The following is a 26,068-nucleotide window of genomic DNA, read 5'->3' as shown; positions in this document are numbered from 1 at the left end:
GGAGGCGAGGAGGGAGGTGAAAGCGAGCCCCTGACGGCGGAGGCGGGCAGCAGGCGGGCGGCTGCCTTCAGCGAGCTCCTGGCCGCGGCCATCGGCGGGGCGCGGGCATGGCGCTGCCGGGGGCGCCCCTCAAGGTGTGCATCGTGGGCTCGGGCAACTGGTGAGTGCAGCCCCCGGGGGCACCGCAGCCGTGGCCCCGGCCCGGCCCCATCCTCCCCGCGGCCGTGCCCGCCCCGGCCTGCCCGGAGCTGCCCGCCCGGGGCCGCCCTGCCCCGGCCCGGAGCCCGGGGGGAGCCCGGGGGGAGCCCGGAGGGGACCCGGGGAGGAACCGGGGGGGAGCCGGAGGGCTTCGGGTCGGTGTTTCTTGCGCGTTTCTTCAGCAGATCGCGACTAAAAGGCTGCCTGTGGGGCTGCTGTAACAAGTTCAGCTCTCCCCGGGCGTGGATGTGTGTTGTGGACCTCTCTCTGCAGTAGCTGTGCCCCTTGAAAGCTCAGAGAAGAGCCGTGAAGCGCTGGCTTATCTCAAATGCCTTCTTGGTTTCCAGTTGGTTGTGTCAAAGCACACCGAAGGCTCAAGACAAGGTTTTATTGCTGCATCCAGCGCTAGCTTATAATTAGGCTTAAATAAACTTACAGTCTCGCTGTTGTGTTTGCTGAAGGCAATAGATTTAGTAATTATTTCCCTGAGAGGAGTATCACGTTTATAATCCTTCTCCGTCTCACTTCCTTAATTTCTTTATCATTCCTAATCACCGCTTCTACCCCGGATCACTATTTACAACGAGTAAGTTAAGTACGATATATTATATCAATCTTTCCACAGCCTGTCAGTTCAATTAGTAGTGCTAGGCATACATTATTTCTGTATTTTGGAAGGTTAAATCTAACTTCAGGGGAGTTTAGTTTTGTGAAGAGCAAGATCCTGCAGTTTACTAAACAAAACATCCATAGAGGTGATTTTGGACTTGTTGCTTGCCCCACTTGTGTGCCATTGGCTTTTGATGTAATTTTGCATGCTTCAAAAAAATCAGCAACAACAAAGTTGTGTTTTTCCTTGTCATGGTTTTCTGAGGGGACGGCCGACATTTCAGCACGGCATCTCTTCCTTTCCTTGCAGTACACTGTAAGGTCCAGGGGGTGACAGACCTCAAACCCAACTGTAATGAGCTCTTAGCAGTTTGGAGATTGGGGTTTTTGTGGTTGTGTGTGAGGTGACCCTGTCCCCCAAGTGCCAGTAACCGTCTGAATGCCTTTGCCTCCTCACAGCCCTTTAGCCTATATCTGGGACGGAAAAAAAGAAACTAAAGGAGCTTGGCACAACAATGACAGTTCAGAGCGGTTGAGGTAATCACCTTGGATGATAAACTGCTTCCAGCCCAACTTGTTTGGTCGGCTTGCTAGGGGGAAGGTCACCTTCCTAACAAAGCCAACTTGGCAGGGGTCTGACACCTGATGGAAGGTCGTGGAGCGGGACAGATGGCTCAAAAGTCACGGAAGAGCAGGATCTGTGTTGTTTTTCTTTATTCTCTTTGCCCAGGTGCAGTTGCTCAGCTGGTAGATAAGCATTAGAATCCTTAAGGTAAAAAAAAAAAAAATAAAATTGCCTTGTGTGTGAAGAGAGTACACCTTGGGAATATGCCTTGGAGCCTCAGGGTTCATGGGCAGTGGTCAGATTCAGTGAAAAACACTGCAGACACTGTCTCTGATATGTATGATAGCTTGCTCTTCTGATAACACTTGAGGGCACATTAACAAGGGGTGTACAACCAGAATTCACCCCTGGGTGGTTTGCTAGAACCAGCCCCTGGTTAATTAGATGGCCTAGCTTGAAAATAAACTAGAGAGTTTGGGAAGAGAGGTAAAGTTACTGGGGCAGAGGGGTTCGTATGGCTGGGAACTTGCTATAGAAAAGTAGGAGATAAAACTTTGGGTTTAACTGAGGTAGGGTTTTTTTTAGGAAAAAGTGGTAGGGCTAATGATACGTGTGTTTGTATATTGTGAACTCCACTGACATTTAGGAGTTTCTGGGTTTTATATGTTGCTTTTAAAATGGGGTGAGGCTGACAAAGATATACCGTAATGGTGAAGGGAAGGAGACTGAGTGCATGTTCTTGCTCAGTGAGCTCAGACAGTTCTGGAAAAGTGTTAAATAAGAAATGTATGAGCTTGTACTTGGGAGTGCCATCGGTACACGTTGCAAGGAAGAGAACCAGTGTTAGTTGTGTGACCGTCTCGTTGTGTTACCCATCAGCTGGGGCATGCCAGGGGTAAGCTTCACAAGGGCATCCCTCACTGCCTGTTTTCCTGTGTAACTGAGCTGCCACAGGCACCAACTACTACAATCCAGCTCACACATGAACTGAATAAACAGGCAAGAATTCCAGTTCCTTTGCCTTGTGATGTGTCAGGAGTACACCAAAAGACGAGCCAGAAATCCCAGTAATCATTCCAGGGTACATCGTGAGGAGTGCTGGGACACAGAAGGGAGTATGGGCTTGTCTGGTGGGTTAACAGGTGTGGGGAGCTGGTATTTCACCTTGAGTGGCCCTAGAGGCTGTTGTTTGACCTTGCTAAATTCAGTCCCAGAGCAGCTGTTGCAGTGCAACAGGAAGTGGGGGACTGGAGGAGTCAGAATATTCTTGAATTCAGGAACTAAAACTTGTCACTTTTTTGCAGCTTTAGAGAGTAGTACGAACAAATACAGCTGAGATGTTTTATATGTTATTTAATACTGGAATTAATATCTTGCTCGAGAAATACAGGCTGTTGAACTTTATGCTGGCAAATGAAAATCCCGGTTGGGCAGTTGCTGAATCGCTCATTTCTGTCTTTATCAACACCGAGCACACAGCGAGTCGGGAAGCTCAAAGCTGAAGCCAGCGACTTGCCAGGATCCAGGCCGCCTATATAAATCTGCACCAGCATATTTGCTTTTGCTCATGGGCTGCGATACGCTTTCTGCAAAAACACACACCAGCGTTGGGTTTAGTGTCATTTTTACTGTTTGTGCAGACCTCAGACCCGGAGGGTTGGGCTGGTGAGCTCTCTGCCACGGCAGGGAAACTGCTCTGGCTGCCTCCCCACCTCGTGTATGAGCCCGATAAGAGATGCCTGACAGCTGGGGCTTCTGGATCACCTCCTGAACCCGGGGGACTCTGTGGTGTGTGAAGGGCTATTAGAGAAATGCATTCCAGCCTTTCAACATGCGCAGTTTTATGGTTTGCCTGAAGAAGGGCTGCTTCAGATATCGTATTTTTTTTCTGCTGCTACTTGGAAAGCGACCCTAGGCCTGCGATAGCACACGTTCTTAAGACAGAAAAATGAGTTGTGCCATATTAAAAGCTCTCAGAGGATATTGAATCTATTTGCTTTACTTACTAGCTAAGAGTTTATTACAAATGATGTTCATAATGAATTTAGGGGAGTGTGTGTATATAACTAGATTGGTAAAATTAAAGCGTTCACACCTCCAGATAAAGAGTGATATTCCTCCCCACCCCAGCACCAAGTACTAGAAAGTCACAGTATCAGAAGTTTAACTGGCAGGGAGAAAAGAGGAAATATGCAGAAATGGGAAGCCTCAGATCTGTGACTGTATATTTTTGTCACATCTTTCTGATTATTTTTTTTTGTCTCCTTAGTAGACTGCCAGTAATTATGAAGCCTCCTTGCCACAGAAAAGGAAATTAGCTGAGCAGGCATTGTAAAATCCCATCTTTTTCTTCCATATAGCATTCAGGCTAGGAATAGAAGGAAAGGTTGTGTTTGTTCCTTGTCACGTGTGTAGCTTCAGTTATTCTGCCTAATTTCACTGTGGTTTAGAGATTTGAGCAGTAAAGGTGCTCGCCATCCTACAGGTTTCATTGTGTGCTCTTCTTGGGGTGCTAACTGATAGGAGTGTCTGCCTGCCAATTCACAGGATACCATTGCAACAAGTACATTGGTGAGATGGGCAGCACACCCGTAAATCTTACATCTTACGCAAAGTGTAAGTGCTTCTTCGCTTTAAATGTGTGTCAGTATTCTACAGAAATTATTGGGTTAGTCACCTTGGCAAAGAAAAGTTCCCGCTTCTTAAAGGCAAAGATTATCCCTAAAATTGAACATGTCATTTTTACCACTGCACTGAAGATATAATCCATTTGACTTGTGGAAATACAATAAGCCAAGCTCTCTCTGGATAGCAGGTTAGCAGACAAAACAGGAGAAGTTTAGTAAATGCTTCTGTCCAATATACTCTAAATACATTTATTTGCTTGAGAGAAAGAAGCAAGTGTGAATGGCTGCTGTGTTTTCTGCTTGTTTTACTGGACCAAAACCACCAAGTAGTAATTGGTTGAATAATCAGTGAACTTCTGTTCATTTTAAAGATGATCTCTTTCTTCTAGGGCAAAATCATCTCATTATTTTTTAATATTTTTGTTTTGTTTTCTTTCCTGCAGGGGTTCTGCGGTTGCCAAAATAATAGGCAATAATGTTAAAAAATTACAGAAGTTTGCTTCCACAGTGAAGATGTGGGTCTTCGAGGAGAATATTAATGGGAGAAAACTGACAGAGATAATAAATAACGAACATGAAAATGTAAAATACCTTCCCGGGTACAAGCTGCCAGATAACGTGGTAAGGCACAGAAGCTAGATTTGATCTAGTTACAGAGGCAATATTGCTCGTGCTGTGAATGGGAGTAGAAATTTATTTTGTTAATGCTGTTAAGTTTTACAATATTTCAAACTGCATTTATAATATTTCAAACTGATGAGGTCAGAGATTTGAACACGTAAAATTACGCAGGTAGGTAACTTCAACATGCTATACTCTTTTTTTTTTTTCTTTTTGGCCTCACTTTTGTATTTGTTACTACAATTTCTCTATATGGAAGTAAATGTGAAAAAGAGGGCGAGATTAATGGCCGTGACTATGCCCATTATAAAAAATTTGGCCTCGGCTTTGGAAGGGAGCTGGCTGTTCAATAAGAATTGAAAGGATTTAACGTACTCTGAAACTCTTAAAAAGAATTACAGGGTGAGAGCTAGATTAATTCTCAAGAAAGCTGCAAGCCCTTTGTGGTTTATCAGTTGCCTTTTGCTCTGTACAGTCAGATTGGCACGTTAGGTGTAGCATTGCCAGGGCAGAACAGCAGGACTCCATGTCCCTACTGTGTTGGTATGACATGATGGTGGGTGGGTTGGTGGTGAATCTTGCCCTGAAGATGTTCTAGGAAGAGACTGCAGCATCTGGCAGTTCGGTAGGGATTTTGGGCTGGGAAAACATGAGTTGTCGTGTATTGCGGTGTGTTTTGGGGGTTTTATTTTGGCTAACAACGAAGCTGAAATCCCATTTGCCTAGCCTTCGCTACCAAGCATGGTGTTTCTCCTGTCCTCTACCTACTCACTTAAGTTTATTACTAGATTGTAAATCAGCATGTGTTATTTTAAGGTGGTCATCAAGTGTTAGGAAAATGGTGTCCAGCAAGTGATTTCAAACTAGGTAACCTTCCTAAAAGGTAAACAAAATCTATGAGTGCAGAGAAACAAAATATAAACTAAAAGATTTAAAAGGACTGGAGAAGAAATTTGAGAGCACAAGGAACTAATTAAAGAAACTCCTTTTTTACCATGCAGTTATGCATCAAAAATTCAGATTATTTTGTCAAAGAGAAGGCAGTTTCTTATTCTGTATTTTCTTACTCAAAATACTTGTTTGAATGTTTTTGAATTTTCTCTGTATGAACCGTGCTGGTGGCTGTGAAGATGCTCCTTTCAAGGCATAAAACAGCTTATTTGGAAACTTTAATTCTTTTGCTTTTCTGGGAAGTTTGTTACTACTTATTGTCAATGACAAAGCACAGTTATTTGTAGCGTTTGGTATAAGAACAAAATGTGCTTTTATTTAGATGTTAACACTTGTGCATAGTGTTGATTTTAAGACATTATGTGGCCTTTCTCTCTCATAAATACGTAGGTTGCCATCCCAAACCTTAATGAAGCTGTACAGGATGCAGACTTGCTGGTTTTTGTCATTCCTCATCAGTTCATTCATAAGGTCTGCGACGAAATCACAGGACGAGTACCCAAGAAAGCTCTCGGTATAACTCTGATAAAGGTATAATAATTATTGTCCATAAAAATTAGAACATTTTGTGGAATTTTCTAAAACAAGATGGCTTGGAATTTGATATGAAAAGTCTGTGTTACTCGCTTGGTTGTTCCATTAAACCTTCTGAGATGCAAGACTGGAATTTGTCTCAGTCATTAGTGGATTGTTATGTGGTGTTTTATTTTAGTCTAGTGCTTGCAGGAAGAGGAAAATGAGGTTGTTCACAAGCCTTGAACATATCCCTTCCCCCTTTCTTTTTTGCACCACCAAGCTTTCCAATCTTTCATTTGTTGTTTCCAAACGCATCATTAGGTGGAGAACAGAGCACAAGCATAATGCTTTGATTGTTAATGCACATCCCACACACCGAGTTGATCATTTTCAGAACTACTGAGGGAATTTCATGTGACTGAGCTCTTGTTCGTGTCAAAGATTATGTTGCAACAAGAGAGATTGTTCAGCACGGCCCGAAAAGACAGTCCAAGCATGGGAACTCAGAGTGGGGCAAAGATGTAGGAAATAAGTGTTTCACTAGAGTGTTAGTAGTTCTGGTGACAGAAGAATTATTAAATGTGGGTGTGCTTCTTATTTTCTCGTGTTTTAGCTGCAGAGGATAATCTAGTTCCACAAGGTACAGGAGAATGCTTTGTACTTAGTTGAGAATAGACTACTTTCTCAGCACACATTCCCTTGTCTACTATAACTTCTGGCAAATGATCCATTTATGGATCTGTTTTAAAGGAGGATAAAACCCACAAAACTATCTCTATTGACCAGAAGCTTGTCTCTTTAGTTTGACTAAATAAGCTCATCAAGTCTGTGTTGTTTCGTTTAGTGCTGACATGACAAATTATTGAGATGTATGAAAAGGTATTGCTTCCTGAGTGTACTTGCTGCATTTTGTGGGAAAGCTTTTCATATGGTAGAAGGATAAAATAAAGCAGTGTTGAAAGAACTGAATGCATAGCATTAAAACCACACAGCTGTCCTAGATGCCCTAAAGTTTTAAAACTTTCATTGCTTTGAAGCTGTCAAGCAGTTTATGTCTCTTTCTTCTGCAAGCTCACAATAATCTTTATTCTTCCTTACTTTGCTAAACGTGATTTATGTTCTCATGTCTTCAGTGCTAGAAACAACTTTTATGAAACTGGTGGACTGAGTGAGGATTTATTTCAGCTTGTCTGAAATCAGAACCTGGGCCTGTGCTCCCTTGGGAGTACTGCTCAGGGTATTGATTGCAAGTGTGTTAATGGAGTATTGATTAAAGGCTATGCCTTAAAAAAAAAGGGTGGCAGGAGGGGAAGGGAGGAGGTTACTTAAAATAAAAATAAAAAAAATAATAAAAAAGCCCATAAAGCCTATCCTTGCTCTGATATACGCACAATAGTGACACCTGCCATGCAAAGCAGAGTTGGTTACTGGGCAGGTTCCCACTGTCTCACTGTGGCACAGTGCACGGCCTTTCAATTTTATTTTATTTTTTTCAGGAGAATGCAAAGTACACGTTAGCTTTTATCAAAAGGCATAACTGTGCATCTTTAAAAGAATCATGTAAGAAGAAAGGGCAGAGATTGCTACAACAGCGGAACTAAGTGATAGAGGCAGGAATGCATTCTTTCCTCTACTTTTGCAGCTTCTTTAAGCATGCTGCTTTTGTCCCAGTCATATTTTTAATGGTCTGATTATGCTCACCACTAATGCTATTAAAGTGCTTTGTGTTAACTTTGACAGTTAAAGTGCAGTTCTCTGAAAAATAGCATTAGTGGGTCCTCTTGTTTCTTTGCTTTCTAAATTGCTTGGGAAGTTAACGTGTCATCTTTTTCTTCATTTTTCTTTTATTTTTTTTTCCTATTTCTTGACAGTCAAATCTTCAAACAGAGCTTTCTGTCTGCTAATAAAACTAAATCGCTGGGAAATAAAGACATTTGCCTGCTAGTTAATCCGTGTTCCTGTTCAAACATTTGCAGCTGTGTTGCTTTACATCAGTTCTGATGTCTGATATCTACAAGCACCTAACGTTTCTTTGTGCAGCTATGGGGGGAGGGATGCAGTCTGAATCATACATGGCTTATGGTGCAGTTCAGCACAGCAATCAGGGAGCACTCAAATACTCCTCAGGTAGCCTCAACATTGATCTCATTTTCATCTACCCGTGTCCGGCCCCAGGGATTGCTCTGGCTAACGTGTTAGGACTTAAGTGGTAAGCCCACAGAATTGGACTTGCATTGCCAGGGGAGCATTGCTGCCCAGTGGAAATTCCTGTGCTGGAGCCTTGGTTTGGGGTGGGGAGTGTTTGTTTTTTTTCTCCTGTCATCTGTCATCCTGTATTGGATTTGACTTCTCAAGAAACAGGTGCAGCTCTCCTTGACTTTGTCAGAAGTTGCATTTGTTTCATAGCAAAGCTCATTTTTGGCACCCAAGCCTCTCTATCTCCTTTCACTTGGATGAGTAATTGTTGTGTACATATTTACGTTTTTGGAGTTGTTCCCAATGTATGTTTTCCTGTTTATTAATTCCTGCTTAGGAGGGTGGAGGAGGATCCTGGCAATTACTTCACAGGGACATCGTTGGCACTCTTAGGGAAAAATGCGCTAGGGTTACCGTGCCCCCACAACATTAAAATATGGTACTGTGTACAAAGTTGTGTGCTGTGCCAAAGAAAGACCATTTCAGTAGATTGTCTGCAAGGCTCCTGTTCTAAAAGCTCAAAAGACGTCTTCTACCCCATTTGGCAAGGTAGGAGAAAAGGATTTTGTGAGGTTGAGGTGCTTTTATTTGGAGTTTTTGATTCAGGCAATTCAGGGTACCAGATTCTGTTCTCCATTCCATTTATCTCTAGGGTGACCTTTTCTAAAGCTCTATTTCTCCCCTACTTTCATCCTTTTTAAAGAATACTTTATAGGTGCAAAATAAATATATCCTTAGAAGTCAGTATTGTTCAGCTTTCTACGTATCAGTGGCCTGCTGTTCTACTTGTAGTGTTCTTCAAGAAAATTACAGTGTGTTTCTCCTCCTAAACCACTGTTGGCATTATGCAGGAGGGAACTGGTCTCTGATATTTCAGTTCAGATCCCTCTTCACCAAACAAGTCATTGGGATGACGTTTTGTGAGTTGTGCAGCTTCAGATCCCAGTGCACAAGTGATGTATCAGTGATGTTCCACTAAGTTGGCTTAGATAGGTCACAACAAAATCAGAAGCTTCACTGGTAGCAAGTTCATCATCTCTGGTGTCTATCCAGGCAGACCTTGGTGCAGCACCCGTGGACAAGACTAACTGTGATGTGCTTTCTTCTGTATTGTGTCTAATGAATGCCACTTTCGTAATTCCACTTAATGTTGGCTGCAGGGAATAGATGAAGGCCCGGAGGGACTCAAACTGATCTCTGACATTATTCGAGAGAAGATGGGAATAGACATCAGTGTGCTGATGGGAGCTAACATTGCCAATGAGGTGGCAGCAGAGAAATTCTGTGAAACCACAATAGGTAACGTTCCAAGAAATAACGATGTTTAAACTGTGCTCCTGTCCTCACAGGTGCACACCAAATAGCTCAGATTTCATAGTTTTCAACATTAACTGGCTGTTATCAGAAGCTCTTGGGTCCTTCTTATTTTAATGTTGAATTTCCTAGAATGTGTACATGTCCAGAAGTACTAGGAGAATATTAGGAGTAGAGGGAGAGAAAGGAGAGCAATTTTAAATAATCTTAAAAGGGTTGTAACCTATAGCAAGTGAAATACTAAGCATGCTTTTTATCACTTTCCACATAACAAACTGCTTTATTGTGTTGCTGTGCTTAAGATTTTTCTTGGATTTGCATGGCTTAATATGGATAAATGATTATATATTCCATATTCCAGCTTAGCTCTCTGTTTGTTTAGGTGTCAGTATCTTCTTTTAAGTTCTCAGAATAATGAGTTCCCCTATGCACTAAGCATAGCTTTCGTTCTATGTCGGGATCTGTAACATTTGCAGCACAAACATGTGCCTAGTCTTGCATTTCACAGTCTCTGCATAAGTATGTATGTGCATGTACACACATGCAGGTGCTCGCATATAAAATAGAGTTAATGTTATTTTTTCAGTGTTTGTAGTTTTGTCCATTTTTAGTTTCGTCATCTCTTTAACTTACTATTATTAACGCCTGTATTTAACTTATTTTTGAATGGTTGAATTACCTTTCAGTGCTTAGAAACACCTGTGAATGTCAGCATGATCAGTTAATAAAGTAACCACGATGTACCTTTATCAATAAGTATTTTTCAGAATACAGACCTTAAAATAATTGATAGAATTGCACCTGCTGTATTTCTAATTCAGCATTGCTCTATTATTAACTGTTATTTTAAAGAGAATGGTCAAATAAAAAAAGTATAGAGAATTAATTGGATTATTATTTAGAATCTCTCAATGAATTATGGAGAAGTTCAGCTCAGTGTAGAGCTTTTAGGTATGAAGGAGTCTGTTTAGGATGAAGATAGAACAACCTTATCTCAGCTTTTAAGTATTCTGACTTGCCCAGGAAAGACTAAATAATGCCCAAATAAATTATTCATTGGTGTTTTTTATCCTTCCTTTCTCTTTCTCAACAGGCAGCAAAATCTTGGAAAATGGCCTTCTCTTCAAAGAACTCCTGCAGACCCCAAACTTCCGAATAACAGTGGTAGATGATGCAGATACTGTTGAGCTTTGTGGTGCTCTGAAGGTAAGAATAACAGCCTGCAGCTTGCACAAAGAGGGAACAGTGATTCTTGTAGAAGAAAAAAAAAAAAAAGTGGATCTTTTCATTTAAAGAATTAAGTTTATTATACTTTATATAATATAAAACTGCTACATTTCCTGAAGAACCAGATATGGCAGCAGAACGCTCTGAGAATTGGCTTTTAGATCCTTGTCTCGCTGTCTCCTAAGTTCTCTATCTTTCACTTAGCTTACACATGGTCACAAAACAAGTGTTGATTTCATCTAACTAGCCAAAATGTTTCTAAATACATCTTAGTTCACTTTTTCTTCATATAGCAGGGCATTTACAAAAAGAAATCGAGAAGTCGGTATTAATCCTTTGTGTCTGGCGGCCAAAATATTCCCCTCTTCACTAACTTATGTACTGTAGGCACTATTGAGTGTTACACTTTGTGGACACAAAATGCATGAAGTTCATGTGGACAACCCCATAAAAAAAGTGACTTGAATAGGAAAAAAGTTATTTCAGAGAGTTACTTATCTGGACTTCTTTTGGAAATAAAATCAATGTTGACAGGAAGCAAAGGCTGGTTTAAACATACCTGATATTTTTTTCAGGTTAATTTACAGGCCATTTATGAAGGGAAAGCATTAGTAGCCTGGGACCCTAGCCAATAGTTCACATTATCTGATACCTATCATGGAAACATTTTTGATGGATGTAGCAGTATAGTAGATAATTTGGCTTGCTTTTTTGTTTGCTTGTTTTGACTAATTATTTTATATTGCTTTGTTTTCTTTCTTTTAATTAAGTGGAATCTAAACAATTCATCTGAAAAACTGCCAGGCCAATGAACAATGTCTTTAAGCTAAAGAGTTCTGATTCCTGCTTCTGTTAATCAGTAGAAATTAGATTGTAACGACGTAATTTCTGACATACTAATTTTCTAAGTAATTTTGTTCTGAGAGCTGTTATATTACAAGTCCTGAGAAGAAGGAGGTTATGAGTCTGTATTCTGGTCTAATGGGCCATGCTTTGAAGATTCCCTTCTCCTCCTTTCCCTGTATTTACAGTAATTTCTCAAGGTTGTGGAGCTTGTAATTTGGCTTCACAGCCATTGCTCGAAACTGCTGCTATGGTGATGTGCAAGGTTAGCAGGAAAGAAATCCTTGTATATAGACCTATCAAACAAGTCAAAAAAGTTATACAGATTTTTTATTTTTATTTTTATTTTCAGCCTGATGTTTTCTATCTAGCTTGATTTTTTTGCTTAATGGATAAGTTCTGTTACAGACAAATGTTTCTTCCAGAAAAATCTCTTGAAGGGACTCTAAGGATGAGTGTGCCCATCAAACTCAGCAGCTAGTCAGCAGACATTCAAGCGCCATTATAAAAGTCCCAGAGAGCAGCAGAGCAATCTCTCTTTGGAAGTGTAGAGTAATTTAAATCAATTGTTCTTCTTGACCTGGAAAGGTGCCGAGGTGAAACTTGTGTAATTTCTTTGTAGCCTTGTTTTGTTCCTCCCTCCTGCTCTGTTTTAATCTTGCAGCCTGCAGACTGAGCTCTGCAGTTGCATTTCTAAAAAACTGTATGTGCTCTGTGTGCTCTGGTCATGTGGTGTTGGTTGCAGTATATTTTGTTAACTGAGATTAGACTTCCAAAAAATGCGTGGTATGAGCTCTAAACAGAAAAGTGAATTAAAGATAGATTAGTTCATTTAAAAATATTAAGTATTTCTTGCCAGATTGAAAGGCATTAACTGATATAAAGTGGCATAGGTAGTCATTCTAATACAGGTGATGTTTTTCAAACACACACATCTTTCTTAATCTTAAAGACATTTTTATTTAAATGTTATTTATAAACAAGTATTTTTCGTTTAAAACCCTTTCTCCTTTAATCTTGTGCTGACAGTGTGTAAACAATTTCCTGAGCTGTTTTTAACTCAAACATTGTGAAATTATGTTAATGCTTTGCTAATATATGTTCCACTGAAAGAAAATGAAGAAGCTAAAATTAAACTGATGAGTATGTTTCTATTGCCTGTGCAAAGCAAAATGCAAAACTGAAATGTGAATGGTGCTATGTAAATTTGAGCATTTTTTCTTGTAAGTTGTACGTTCTTATTAGTAGGGATAGTTGTTTGCTAATGGTAGCAGCAAGCACTTTGCTTTTTATATTGTTAATCTGATAATCCTCGTAGCAAAAAATGTGAAAAATAACCCTATTTTCATGTGATTGTTTATAGGGAAAAAATCTCAAATGCATCTTCTGTCAGTTGACAGTTACTTTATTGAACTTGCGAAGTTACTTCATGAAAAATACTAAATTTAAAAAAAAAAAAAGCATTATTTAACATGATGGAAGGAAGACATTCCTACTTGGGAAGATGTCAGTATTGTGTGGTGTAAAGAGACAGGTATAAAGAAGAGGTTCTGCTCTTCTTCTGTAGCAGTGCTTGTTCAGACTGATGGCAGTGTCACTGCAAACTACATTTTAGAGAACAGAAGTAAGCAGCTTCACGTGCCTGTCCAAACGTTCTTTTTGGGTGAGCAAATAGTAAAAGCAACCCTTTATGTGTATTTAATGGGTATTTCTCACCGCACTGTAAGAAATAGCTTATTCTCCCAGCTTCCTCATTTTTCCATAAACACCAGCTTGGGAAAATGAGGCTTTTCTTGGTACGTCTGGTGTAATAGACTAGATCCTATGAAATGTTTATGCTTCCCTCTCTATTTCTGCAAGCAGGGATGATTTTCAATGTGGTTGGCTGCCTAAAGGTTGGGGAAAAAATACAGAAGGATAACAGAGAGTGCTCTAAGCACAGCTTTCCCTTACAATAATGATAATTTTAGCTTTGAAATTTGTCTTTTGAAGGATATTTAAATTCAGGCAGTAATAATAGGTATTGCAGCTGGGTGATCGTGAAGGAACACGTGCTTTATTGCTATTTTTATATATCTGCACATACATACTGAATATCCATTTCATTTGCTGTATTTATTTTTTGTAACAATAGGCTGATGGAGCTGTGCTGAAGTATAGAAAACGGTGCGGGGAAACTGCAGGCTTCCATCAGCCTAGAGACTGGCTGAATAGGCAGTGGCAGTCGTTTTACAAAATCTGATGATATTCAGGAAGAACAGCTGTCTACAATAACTTGTTGGCTGTAGGAAAAAAAATGTGCTTGGCATGTTCTTCTCTACAAGGATTTCTTTCTTTTGAGGGCTGGAGCGCATTTCACATTTATTCAGCGACCTTTTCTAAGGGATGAAGTCAGGAATGAACTTCAGATTTGGATTGTTCAAAGCATCCAGATGGCTTTACAAGCAGCCCGACCCCAGGCTGCCTCCAAGTTCCAGCTGTCATTTGCCAGACAATGTTGGGGCCTTCCTAGGAACTGCTTAGAGGTGATGACACCGCTGTAAGAACTGTACATGGAGCTGTGCACACACCTTTGCAGCTTATGGATGTGCTTCTGGCTGCTCACGGGTACTGCAGGGTAGCACAGCCCCACGTTTATCACCTTTGGGGTGTCTAAGGAGTCTCTTGGGGCCTGTGTCAGCGTGTTGTCTTGCAAGCAAACAGCACAGACTGAACTGGTGTATGGCCTAGTGGCATCCATGAGAAGCACTATAACAGCAATATAACACGCACTTCTCAGTGCAAACTCTACTGGGATCTCTTACCCAGAGCAGGAGTGTCGGGGCAGAGCATGGGGGAAAGAGTTGAGAATGTAATCTCTGCGTATGGCAGTGCTGCAGCTGCCTGATGTCTTGGCGCGTGGCTGTGGAGAGACAAACTCGCTCAGTGGCGGCAGCCAGTGACTGCAGGAAGGAAAAGCAGCACCAGCTGTGGTTGCCTTTCCCAGCAGAGCTTCCGATCCGTCTCTAAATCTTACGGCTCCAGCTTAACTAAGCAAAGAAGAAAGAAATATAGCTGATTTATTGTTTACAGAAGCCAGCAGTGTGACTTCCAGAGGTGTTCCTGCAAAGTGTGTTTATGGCAGTCATCATCGGATGGTCAGTCTAGCTACTGTAGATGTTGACTGTAGTAATTACTCTTTCCTGAGATTAGCTGGAAATGAAAACCATTATTTATGTTCAAGTTTGCCAGGAGCAAGCAAACAGTTTATGCTGAGCCTCTCTAGCAGCCCCGCTGGTACTGTCCTTGATTTGTTGAGTCTCCAGCTGACCTCTCATCTGTGACGCGAAGAAAGGAGCTTCTACAAATTTATGTGTAAGCAGGAAGGAAAGCAAGCTGTGCTGAGCTGTGACACTGCATCACGTAAGGCTTGATGTTCCCAGCTGAATTAAGATCTCTACTTCGCTCTCTAATGGTCCATTTGATTATGGAGATGTAAAGACTGCCTCAGAAGTGGCTTCTGAAGCTGTCTTCATGAGTACTCCACAAACTAACTCGATGTAAACAGAGTAGAACTGTAAGGTGGATATTTCTGAGCAGTGACACTGTGAGGGGACGGTCTGGCAGCAGTCTGCAATCTTGTTAGCCGTGGTTTTTGGGTCATCTGTTGCATTTGTGACTTCTGGCATGCTTTCAGCAGGTCATGTGCAGATAAAAGGCACTTGTCACTCTGAAATGTGATGTAGGCACTGCCTGGCATCAACATTTCTTTTCTGGAGTTTATCTTCCAATAACCTGGTGATAAAATAACTGAGTCCAGAACTTCGAGAAAAAATAGGGCTAGGACTACCACCAGCTTCAGAGTACCAGACCAGCTAGGGAGTCACCCAAGACTGCAAAGTATTTTAATAGCTTAAAACCATACACAATTTTAAAACACCCTGTGCATCTTGCTTACAGGATGCGTGCTTTAATGTAAAAAGCTGTTAGTGCTGAGATCGGGGAAATGCGTTCACTCAAGCATGAAGTAGTTCTGAGAGCTCCAATCCCCTAGGCCAAGAGGAACGCTCTATTGCAGTCATTTTGAGTTTGTTCTGAGAGTATTTTTGAACCTTTAGAACAGCAGGTTTGCCTGCAGGCTAAAGTCATCCTTGTTACTGGGCCCTCAGCCCCCATGTTCTGCGCGCAGATACAGGCAGCGTTTCTGCTAGCAGAAATTCAGGATCCCTCCTCTTGCACAAATGTGTACCCATTGCATCTACAAGGACTCTTCTAACTTCAAATGTAAGCTCTGGCAACAGCAGTGCTTGTGATCCTTCTCCTTTGCATTAGTGGCAATACTGATTAAATATTATAGACAGCAAATGGTGCTTGGAGTTGGCATTTCTTAAATAATTGACTTCATCCCATCAACAGAGTAAGCGGAATTATGAACGTCAACAGTAAGAAAAGGATAATGCTTGCTGCGACAGCAGGGGTCTCTCAAACCTTTTTTGACCTTATTAGTCCTAAGTAGGTGGACTGGGGTGTCAAGGAAGAGGTTGGGATGCACTGCTGGCCTGATACACCACAAACCAGATAGAGTTAACGCTGTTTTGGACAGATAGATGCATGATTCTCCCCATACACACCTGATCAGCTTTTAGGGGATTGCTCTAGTGCCATCAGGCTCTTGTGTGTTTATTTGTGTTTTGCTTATGCATCTTTGTGAAATAAACTCAACATAGTGCCTGCACCCCAAGATTTCAAGTACCAAGCCGCTTGTTTTGGTCTTACTTAGGACAGAAAGATGACTTAAGTATCGAATTTTTTTTTCAGTTTTGCTCTTTTTTTTTGTTGTTGTTTGTTTGTTTGTTTTTTAAGGAGAGGTGTAGCTTTCAGCGTTGTATAATTGAGTTTTCTCTACAGGAGGGAGTTGTCACAGATTTTTTGAGGGTTTAAGTGAAACCGGGTGGTGGAGCTTCCCAGTTCATACCAGTGGCCGGGGGGTTATGTTGACCAGGATGTAATAGTCTCCTAGGCGTGGGTGTGTGTTCAGGAGCATAACAAGTTGTCTCGTTTCCTCATTATTTGCAAGCTGTGTGCAAGAGCACACAATGGGGGCATTGTACAAAGAAGGAGCTGAGCGTTTCAGAGCTAGAATCACAGCTTCCCTCCTTCCCTACCCCATGTCCTCAGCAGTAGCTCGCGTTGGTAAGACTTGCTTAAAACAATATTTATACTGCTCCGAAGACAAACACTGTAAAAGGTAAAAGTAGACAACAAAATGCCATAGGCCAAATCCTGCTGTAAATTTTGGTTGTAGTGGAAAGTAGTGGAAAACGCCCGGAGGTTGTTCAAAAATGTTTTTGTTTTTAGCTGAGTGCCAAACATTTACAGACTTCACACACGTGTAAATTCCAGTTAAAGTGGGTTATCCCATCAGAAAACTTTTTAAATATTTGTTTGACTTCTTGCTTTGCCATCAAGTGAATAAATATTAGCAGTTGCTCCAGGAGAAGTGTCTGATCACAGCCAGGATGTAAGCCAAGATGATCCCAAGTTCCAGCTTTAAAAGTCTAATCATCTGCTGCTGCTGTCATGCCTGATGTCAAAATTTCTGTCTGCAGTTTTTAAGGGCCATCTACAGACCTCCACCAGTGCTCAAAAAGCGAAAAACCAGCCTCTGACCCCATTTGATTGAGGGAAGGAGCCATGGTTGGCCTCACAGCACTGCAGTTACCTGCAATTTTTAGCTCTTATAGTCCCAAAAAGGAAATAAAAATGCTAGTGAAAGCAACACACTGCTTAACAGCCAACTTCAGACTGTTGCCATTTCTTCAGCAACAGTTAAAGGTTTCCTTTCCGGCATCGGGAGCTGCAGTAGGTGCTGTAATGTTGGTTGGTTATCCTGTGGTCTCTGAGGTCACTGCCGCTGTTGTTGCTTGCAGAAAGATATTATTACATCTATTGCTTCCTTGTTTGCTTTATCAGGGCTTCAAGATCCCATCTCCTTCGGAGAGTTTTTATCTTTTTTTTTATTTGTAGTAGCGGCAAACTAAGTCTGAGTAGCCTCCGACTCCTGCTGGCTGATCTTGTCAGGCCAGAAAATAGCTTTTATGGTCATTTTGCTCAAACATCTCTCAGCTAATCTGTTTTATCTGTTATATGTTTATAAACCAAAGAGGAGATGGTACAGCTGATAGTTCATGAAGAAATACTACATTCTTTTTAGGAGGCTGCCACCAGATCTAAAGGGGGGAAAAAAGCTCAGATTTTGTTTAGGAAAGGCCTCCTGTATCATGAACCTTCTGGGAAGCCTATTAATTATTACTGTTACTGGAACTCTTTGTCCTTAAAAGGGCTGAATACCATTACCTTGGCAGAATTTGGCCCCTTAGCATATCGGCATGAAAGTCAATAGACGTTCTCAATTACTTTAAACATAAAAAAATATGGGTAGGGGGCTGTGGGATGTCAGTCTAGCTTCATCCCTACCTCAGGGCAGGGACAATTCAATCCAGATAAAATCTTTTGAATGTAGTGTAATATGTTCTTAAAGATAGTCAATAATAACAGCTGCACAGCCTCCTGGGCAGCTTTGTTCCAGAGTTTTAACTATGTTTTTATACTTGGAAATAATTTACTAATGTAAGTTTCATCATTTTTCTTTTTTTTTCTTTTTTTTTTTTTTAGGTTAAGCCAGAAACCTTTTTTTTTTAAAAAAAAAAAATAAGTCTTACATTAATAAAGTATCTGTTGTTCTTAAGAACATCTGTGTTCTGTACCGTCATGTGTTCTAGGATTCCATAAGCAATAAGTCGCTCATTTTCCGTTTGTTTTTCCTCTTCTTGTTAGAATATAGTGGCAGTAGGAGCTGGGTTTTGTGATGGCCTTCGTTGTGGTGACAATACCAAAGCTGCTGTTATTCGCCTCGGCCTGATGGAGATGATTGCCTTTGCCAGGATTTTTTGCAAAGGACAGGTGTCTACTGCCACTTTCCTGGAGAGCTGTGGAGTTGCTGATCTCATCACAACGTGTTATGGTGGCCGGAATCGACGTGTAGCAGAAGCATTTGTTAAAACTGGGAAGGTACCTTATTTACTGGGTGAATTCCATTGCTGGAAGTACTAGCACTCCGCTCTGGGTTGTTAGGGTAATAGTACAGTTATCTGAGATACGTTAGCTGTACTGAGGGAGCACCCTTCTCTTTCCTCTCACTTCTGAGTGTGTTGCAAGAATAGAATAAATGATAAGGTGTTTTAAAAAAAAGAAAAAAAACTAGGAGAGGTTTTTTAGAGGAAAAAAGAGCTGAAGGGATAAGAAGCTGGGAGATGTAGGAAGAAGAATATTTATGAACAAGAATATGGGAGAATATATATGCTCCTCAAGTTCACTTTTGACTAAGAAAAACCCTCAATAACATCTTTTTTATTATTATTATATTTTTAATCCAGATGATGTTGTCAGACTTGGGAAAACTTTATTGTATCTCTTCTTTTCTTCCTCCCTCCCCCCTCCTCATTCTTTAGTCTATTGAAGAATTGGAGCAAGAAATGTTGAACGGTCAGAAACTGCAAGGACCACAGACTTCTGCAGAAGTGTATCGCATCCTCAAGCAGAAGGGAATGCTGGAAAAGTAAGTAAGAACAGATAAAACCAGTTCTGCATGCACCTTTTTTATATCTGTAACTCTTTTCAGTTTTGGTCTTGATCTTTTCGTGATGGTTTTACTAAAAGCAAATCACTGCAATAAGAGTAGCTTAATCCTCAGTTAAAATCACCAAAAACAGTGAATAAAACCTCAAAATAATACTTCTGTCACTACAGTTAATAGTATGATACTAAATTTGTGAATGCCCTTCTGTTTTCAGGATGTATTGCTATCTATTGCTATCGTAGAAAGGCATAGCATTAACATGTAAATTGAATAAAATACCTGAAAATAAAAGCTGAGCTTCCTAAAGAGACTTTTAAAGAGACTCTACAGCTCATTTCGTAGTAGTAAATTTATTGTTTGTCTCCAAATAGAGGAGCTTTGTTATTAAAACCCATATAACTGATCAGCCAAATAGAGTAGCTGCTTCTATCCACCTGGATTCTACCTTAGATACTGCAGTTCTCTTTCCTAATGGGACTTCCACTTAGATCTAGAATGAAACCTGACATCAGCTTGTCTAGCTCAATTTTACTGAGGCGTGAAATTAAGCAGGTTGTCCTGGCTTGTTCGTCTGTATTCATTTGAGTTGGTACATGTATGTTACCTAAAACCACACACACAGTTGTCTCCTTATGAGATTAAGGGATGTATTATCACTATCTATTCCCAATGAGGTAAAATCCGAAAGTAAATGACTGCCAGTCAGAAGACCAAGCCTTGTCCTTATTTTTTTCCAAAGCAGTTTTTAAAATCTATTTTAATGCATCAACTCTATTAAATTGCTTATTTTCTAACATTATCTTTGGGAGTAAGGCACCTAAATCAGCCTCTGCAGTGTGCTAACTGCAGGGAAAAAAAAATTAAAATGTTGGTTTCAGCCCCTGCTGTTTATGATACTCTAAATAAGATAGGATACTGTGCTTGTTTTTTTCTTCTTCTTTTTTCCCTGTTGTATGCTGCAACAAATAGAGGACGATATAATTTCTTGGGTTATGTTTTCAGTGGAAAAATATGAAAGCTCATTTCAGTTGCTCATTTTTGTCTGGTGTACTGAGTGTGTTGGTCCTTCATGAAAGGTGTCATTCAGCAAGACTTTTGAAAGCAACTTTCAAAGTGATTTTTTTTTTTGCAAAAGCTCACTTGCTGCTGCTTAAAGCCCCAGTAAAAGAGTCATGGTTTCAAGGTGAAGAGTTAGGACTACAATAAGAGTAAAATTTCATACTCTCATCCTGTAAATAGACCCCCAAGTCTACATAGAAATACTACATACTACTCAGAAGTCAGTGAAGTTCTAGAGAAGAGCCTTGGGTTGTGCCTGTTGGTATTTACAGTGCAATTTGTTGTTTTCATTTCGATAGTTGCAGAACAAACCCTCTTAATGGGCTCACACATCAGATGCACTTGGAGTTTGCTGGCCATGAGCCTGCAGTCAGCCTTGATTCTTCCTTTCCTGGGTGAAGTGTGGCAGGCATTCACAACACAGTAATGTTTGCTGTGATAAACAGCAAGAAATGGGTATCAAGATGTGGTTTATGGTAGCAGTCCTTCTCTAAGCTTTCTGGTAAACAGCAGTGCTGTTTCTGAACTGTGAAACTAGCTTTTGTTTCTGAATGCACATAGTATCTTTTGTGGCTGTCTCACATGAGCATAACAAAATCGATTTTTGTGCTGACATTTAAGTTACGTTAAAAGCAAATATCACTCCCCCCAACCCAATACAAAGTGAATAACAAGTGAGGCTTGTTAAAAAAATGCAAAACTCTCCTTTTTTTTTTTTTTCTGCATACTCCCTGGTGAGAACTTTACAATGACAGAGTAAGAATTAGAGTACAATATGGAGTAGCTATGTGGCTATCTGCTAATTTTGGTTCCACTGATGAAATAAAACCAAAAACCAAGTCAGTTGTATTGGCTTGAAATAATTCTTCCTGCAATTTTTGTCTTGCCTTCCACAAAAATAAACCAAATGAAATGGACGTGTATTTCATAGCAAGACGTCAAAAAGTTTCAGATTTAAAATGTAGCATTTAATTTTTGGGCATTTTCAGTAAAAGCCATTAAAAACTGTGGACTAAATCCACAAGCATGTCCATTCCCTCTCTTTTTTTTTTTTTTTCCCAGTGCAGCAAAATACTTTATTCATTCAGGTACAAAGTCTGTACCTGCCTCTGAGAGTGCTGTAGTGGTACTCTTGAGTGGATTGCTCCTGGCTTCTCCTGGGATTACAGGTTCACTTTGAGGAGTCTAGTTCAGAGCTGTGTGGTGATCCAGAATTACCTCAGTATAACACATCTTAGCAGAGCATATTGGCATGCATGTGCAGTGCTCAGGACTGGTTGGGGGTTCTGTTCTGTGCTGCCTTTGTGCATTACAGATAAAATCTTAGAGTGTCTGGTGGGACCGCTTTCACGAGGAGAAAATCCTATTTCAGTTCTATTCCGAATCACTCAGAAATTAACTGTCCACTGTTTCTAATGCTTCTTATATTTTTTTTATTTCAATCAAAATAACTTAGTGCGTGTGGTGAAAATTTATCAGAATAAAAGGCCACACTGAAATGGCAAATTTATTTCTGGTGAACGTACATTTAACCCATTAAAATTCAGCAAACTCTGTCTAAAAATGGGACTTGTCTGCCTCTGTCTGTCCAGGATGGGAAGAAAGCAAATTTAAAGTTATGTACAGTGTATTGGCTGTAATTACCATTCAGGTAGCAAAGAAGCCTGAATAATTTGAGCTTTGCTGGAAACAAGGCCAATTTCAAAAATGAAAAGGAGAGGGGGGAGAGGAGATTAAATGTAGATTAGAAAACACAAAATTCAATTTTGGACTTATTATTAAAAATTTGACCTTTAATTCCTTCTTGGGTCTCTGTGTCATATTCTGCAATTGTATTATCAAATTATGGTTCAGATATGATGCGTAACTGACATGCCAGGCATCTTTTGTTTTTTTAACAATAGGTAGAAACTGCTGTAAAAATGTCAAGGAAAGATGTGGTTTTAATTTTCTGTTTTTTATATAACTTAATAGTTATGCCATACATAATGAATGTTGCAGGCTCCATTATAGCTAGTTAGATTTCTGAGAGAGTGACTCATTTTAGAAATGCATGCGGGTTCTGTATTTATCCAGTGCTTTTCAGCCCAGTGTGAGTGCTTGACAAATGCTGCAAGAAATTGATTTTTCAGTCTCCCTCTTTTCCCTTCCCTCACCCCATCCTATTTTTCTTTACTTTAAAAAAAATACTATGGAATAATCTTACACTGCATTTGCTTTCTCCACCCTGTTTCCTTAGGTTTCCACTATTCACTGCTGTATATCAAATCTGCTACGAAGGGAAGCCTGTCAAGGAGATGATATCCTGCCTTCAGAGTCATCCAGAGCACATATAAAAGCAATCAGGCCATTCTCCTCGTGCAGCTTTTTGCCTTTCAGATTTGTATTCGGGTTCAAGTGGATGCATCATTAAGCTTCCTACAAAGCTGCTCACTAGGCAACAGAACCAACATGAATGTCTCTGAATGGATATTGGTTTTTGTTTTACAGCCTAGTTTGACATAGCATGCAGTGTTGTTGGCTTGGTGACTGTCGTTTTGCTGGCTAAAATACAGCTGATTTCGAGATGCGCAATGCAAAAGTTGCACTACGTATATAGTCTACGTACAGAAGTGTTCTTGGTGTGTGTTCCTGCAGTATAAAACACGATGTTTTGGTGTCTCTCATTAAGGCCTAGTCCAAAATCCACTGGACACTATGGGAGGAGTCCCACTGGTTTTCATGGCTTTCATGAATCAAGCCTTTAACCTTGAAATATTCAGAGTCTTTGTATTAGAACTTGATTTATTTCATCATACACATTGAGATTTTAATGTTTTGCGTGTTTGTATTAATTTAAGCAATATTAATGCAAAAGAAGTGGTAACAGTTATTCAGGGGCTACAGGGACCTTTTAATGAACTCTGGGGAAGAGTATTATGATTTCTGAAGGTCTTTAAAACTGCCAGACCATTTTGAAACCAATTTATAACTGAATTTAAAGTTTTTAAGTACACTGTTTTAAAGGGAATATCCCAGAGGGGGATCATGACCTCCCCTTCTGTTTTTTAATCCTTGCATTTTTGTATTTCTCTGTTTGTCCCTTGCTGTTCCCAGGTGTTGGGTTCTCCTAGAATCCCATTCCCCAAAACAAGTGGGTGATTTTGACCCGGGGGTCCTGAACCCTGCAACCTAGGGTTCATTTTAGTCTTGTACACGTGCTCGTTCTTCACTAGTATAGTTTGGTGGGTGGGGAAGAATACTCCTGGAGTATCTACTGCTCAAAACTGTCACGCTGTTTTTCTAGCTTAACCACCAGCTACCAAGTGTTGGGCTCCACACCACACTCCAAGGAACGTTCAGGGAATCCCCTGGTAGCTCGTGCTTGTGTTGTCAGAGGGGTTGTATGCCATTATGCTGACTGCATTCATTTCAGTGCCTGCCAGTGACTGATGCGTCAGCTGGACTGTAGTCCTGAACCAGCCTCCCCAGAGAAATGATGAATTCTGAAGTTGTTCTTTCACCAGAGAAAACTTTAGTGGGTGCTGGATCAGGTCCTTCATGTCTTGAAAGCTTCATAAAGAGATCTGTCTCTTCTATTCCCCAGGTTTTTCGACTAATATTTTTTTTTCAGGCACTTTTGCTTTAATAATGAGGTTAATTTTATTTATTATTGGAAAACTTGTCATTTTTTGTGGAGTAGATTTTGGAGGTTTTCTCTGTTGGTTGGTTGCTTTTTTAGGAGGGTTGGTACAAGAGGAAGTAGATAAATGTAATCTTCTGTCTTGCTTTCCTTGTATACCAAACTACATTTTTTTTTGGTAAAATATACACTAGGTACATAAAGAGTGGACCTCACTCTTGCAGCTGGAAGTCAAAGGTTACAATCAAGTTTTACGGAGCTCAGGACAAAGCCCATCAGCTCTGAGTATACACTCCAAACCTCTGAGCACTACCACAGCTGATTACCTTGTTCGCTCTCCTTGGCGGTGTTTTTAGACCAGAAATTGTGAGCACAAACCCATCCTGCAGCTTTAAGTTGTCCTTTGGAACTTGATAAGACAAAGGGGATGCCTGTGAATAATTGCCATCCTTACTTAAGTAGCCTGGATTGCTCTGAAATAATTTGGACAACTTTGTATGGCCAGGAGGCTGCTTCAGGGCAGGGGTACCGTTTCTTGTGTTCCAGTAACGTTTTACGTTAATTTTTAGAAGATATTGTGAATGTCCTCAGATATTCAGGGCTGTGAACGATTATTTTGCCTTACTTCTGATTTTGTGCTAAGCGTAACAAAGATGGCAAGAAGCTAAATAACATCAGATGTTTGTGGATAATCACTGGTAGAGCAGACTTGGAGAAAGCACTCTGCTTCGACAATTAAAAGGGTGTTTGAAGATTGGAAGCACTGTTCCACTAACGCACACATGGAGCATACACTCCTCATTACTGCATAACTTTACTGTGTCTGCTTGTGCTTTGTGTGTTTGTTTTTTTTTAATGCCAAGCTGGTTGGCTTTGCCTTTATATGTATATATATACATATATATATATATAAACTTGTTTTTTACATGCAGTATCTAGAATAGTGTTTTGTAAGATACATAAAGGGCTAAATGTGGTAAATTAATATATATTTTAAGATGATTTCTTTATTCCAGTACTACTTCCACTGAAACCCCAAAATCTCAATTGTTCTTGTTTTGTACAGAAGCCTGTTCAAAGACAAACCCAGAGAAAGGCTTTTTACATAACTCCTTTTCTTCCTCTCCAGTCTTGAATGGTATTCTTGTTCTTTTCAAAGAACGAGGTTTCAGTAACTAAGATAATTTATTTTAATTTCTATACATACTTCACCATTTCCATTTGCTTTTCAGTGCTTGAGAGCATTCAGCTTGGCACTAGGTATTTTTCCTCACTAATACTTCCTTCTAATTAAAGACTGTGATAAAGACTGGAGTGGAACAATTACAATCTTGTTCTGCAAACCCTCTTTTGCTTAGTACTGGAGTAGTCTTATTGCAAACATTAACCCCTGTGTAAGATTTTTGCATACAAGGCTGTAAGTTTGTAACTAATTTTTGATTTATGAACATTAATTATTACCTAATGTTACATACTCAACTCGCCCTAGACGTGTGTACTGATTTTGTTTAAAGATTGTGAATATATACCCATCTGAAGAATTAGTGCAAATAAACATTTTGTCTTGGGAATCAGTTTGGTTTCTTGTTTCATTTCACACGGCTTGCAATTACTGGTTTACTCACTTGATGTAGTATTTTTGTACCTAATGATATATGATCATAACAGATAGGAGATCACCATGTGAGAACTTAAATTAAAAAGCTGTATGATATCCAGATATCAGCATTTTCATTTCTGTCCATTAGTGGTACAACTTCAATGAAATGATGCCTTTGACCTCTAAAGGAGATTTTGTCTTCAGTTCCTCGAGTTACTGTCTGAGCCACTGGAGGGCACTGGTGGGTAAGTGACCAATTTCACCTGTTCCTGCAGTTATTTTTCTTCCCATCTATTTCTGAGTCTCCTTAGGTTCCTGTATGCAACTGTCTTACGCTGTGTTCGTAGTATATGAAGATAGTTACAGCTCAGCACCAGCTGCATGCATTGCAGATCCACTGGAAATGAGAGAACAAGCTTGCAATAAAACACCAAAACCTTCCTGCCTCTGCCCAAGGCTCTGTCTCGCCAAGATCTGCCTAGTACAGGGCTACGGCCACTGC

At 40.2% G+C, this 26,068-nt stretch overlaps 1 protein-coding gene across 1 annotated transcript; it reads left to right on the top strand.

The window, feature by feature from the left end:
- Nucleotides 1–25,540, top strand: GPD1L (glycerol-3-phosphate dehydrogenase 1 like). Its single transcript, XM_027451102.3, has 8 exons — nt 1–160; nt 4,443–4,620; nt 5,962–6,102; nt 9,444–9,582; nt 10,691–10,803; nt 18,484–18,717; nt 19,158–19,264; nt 22,584–25,540. The coding sequence occupies exons 1-8, from the start codon at nt 108–110 to the stop codon at nt 22,678–22,680; spliced, it is 1,062 nt and encodes a 353-aa protein (XP_027306903.1). The 5' UTR covers nt 1–107; the 3' UTR covers nt 22,681–25,540.
- The last annotated feature ends 528 nt before the right edge of the window (nt 25,541–26,068 follow it).

This window comes from Anas platyrhynchos, chromosome 2, assembly GCF_047663525.1.
Source record: "Anas platyrhynchos isolate ZD024472 breed Pekin duck chromosome 2, IASCAAS_PekinDuck_T2T, whole genome shotgun sequence".
NCBI classification, from domain to species: Eukaryota; Metazoa; Chordata; class Aves; order Anseriformes; family Anatidae; genus Anas; species Anas platyrhynchos.
The sequence above is the reverse complement of the archived record's forward strand: the minus strand, read 5'-3'. Positions and strand labels throughout refer to the sequence as shown.

Bases quoted from the DNA above. Each gene is read 5' to 3' on its own strand.
- GPD1L (XM_027451102.3), top strand. From the start codon at position 108: ATGGCGCTGCCGGGGGCGCCCCTCAAGGTGTGCATCGTGGGCTCGGGC. The intron at 18,718-19,157 runs GTACCTTATTTA...CTCATTCTTTAG, and splicing joins CATTTGTTAAAACTGGGAAG to TCTATTGAAGAATTGGAGCA. The intron at 19,265-22,583 runs GTAAGTAAGAAC...CTGTTTCCTTAG, and splicing joins CAGAAGGGAATGCTGGAAAA to GTTTCCACTATTCACTGCTG.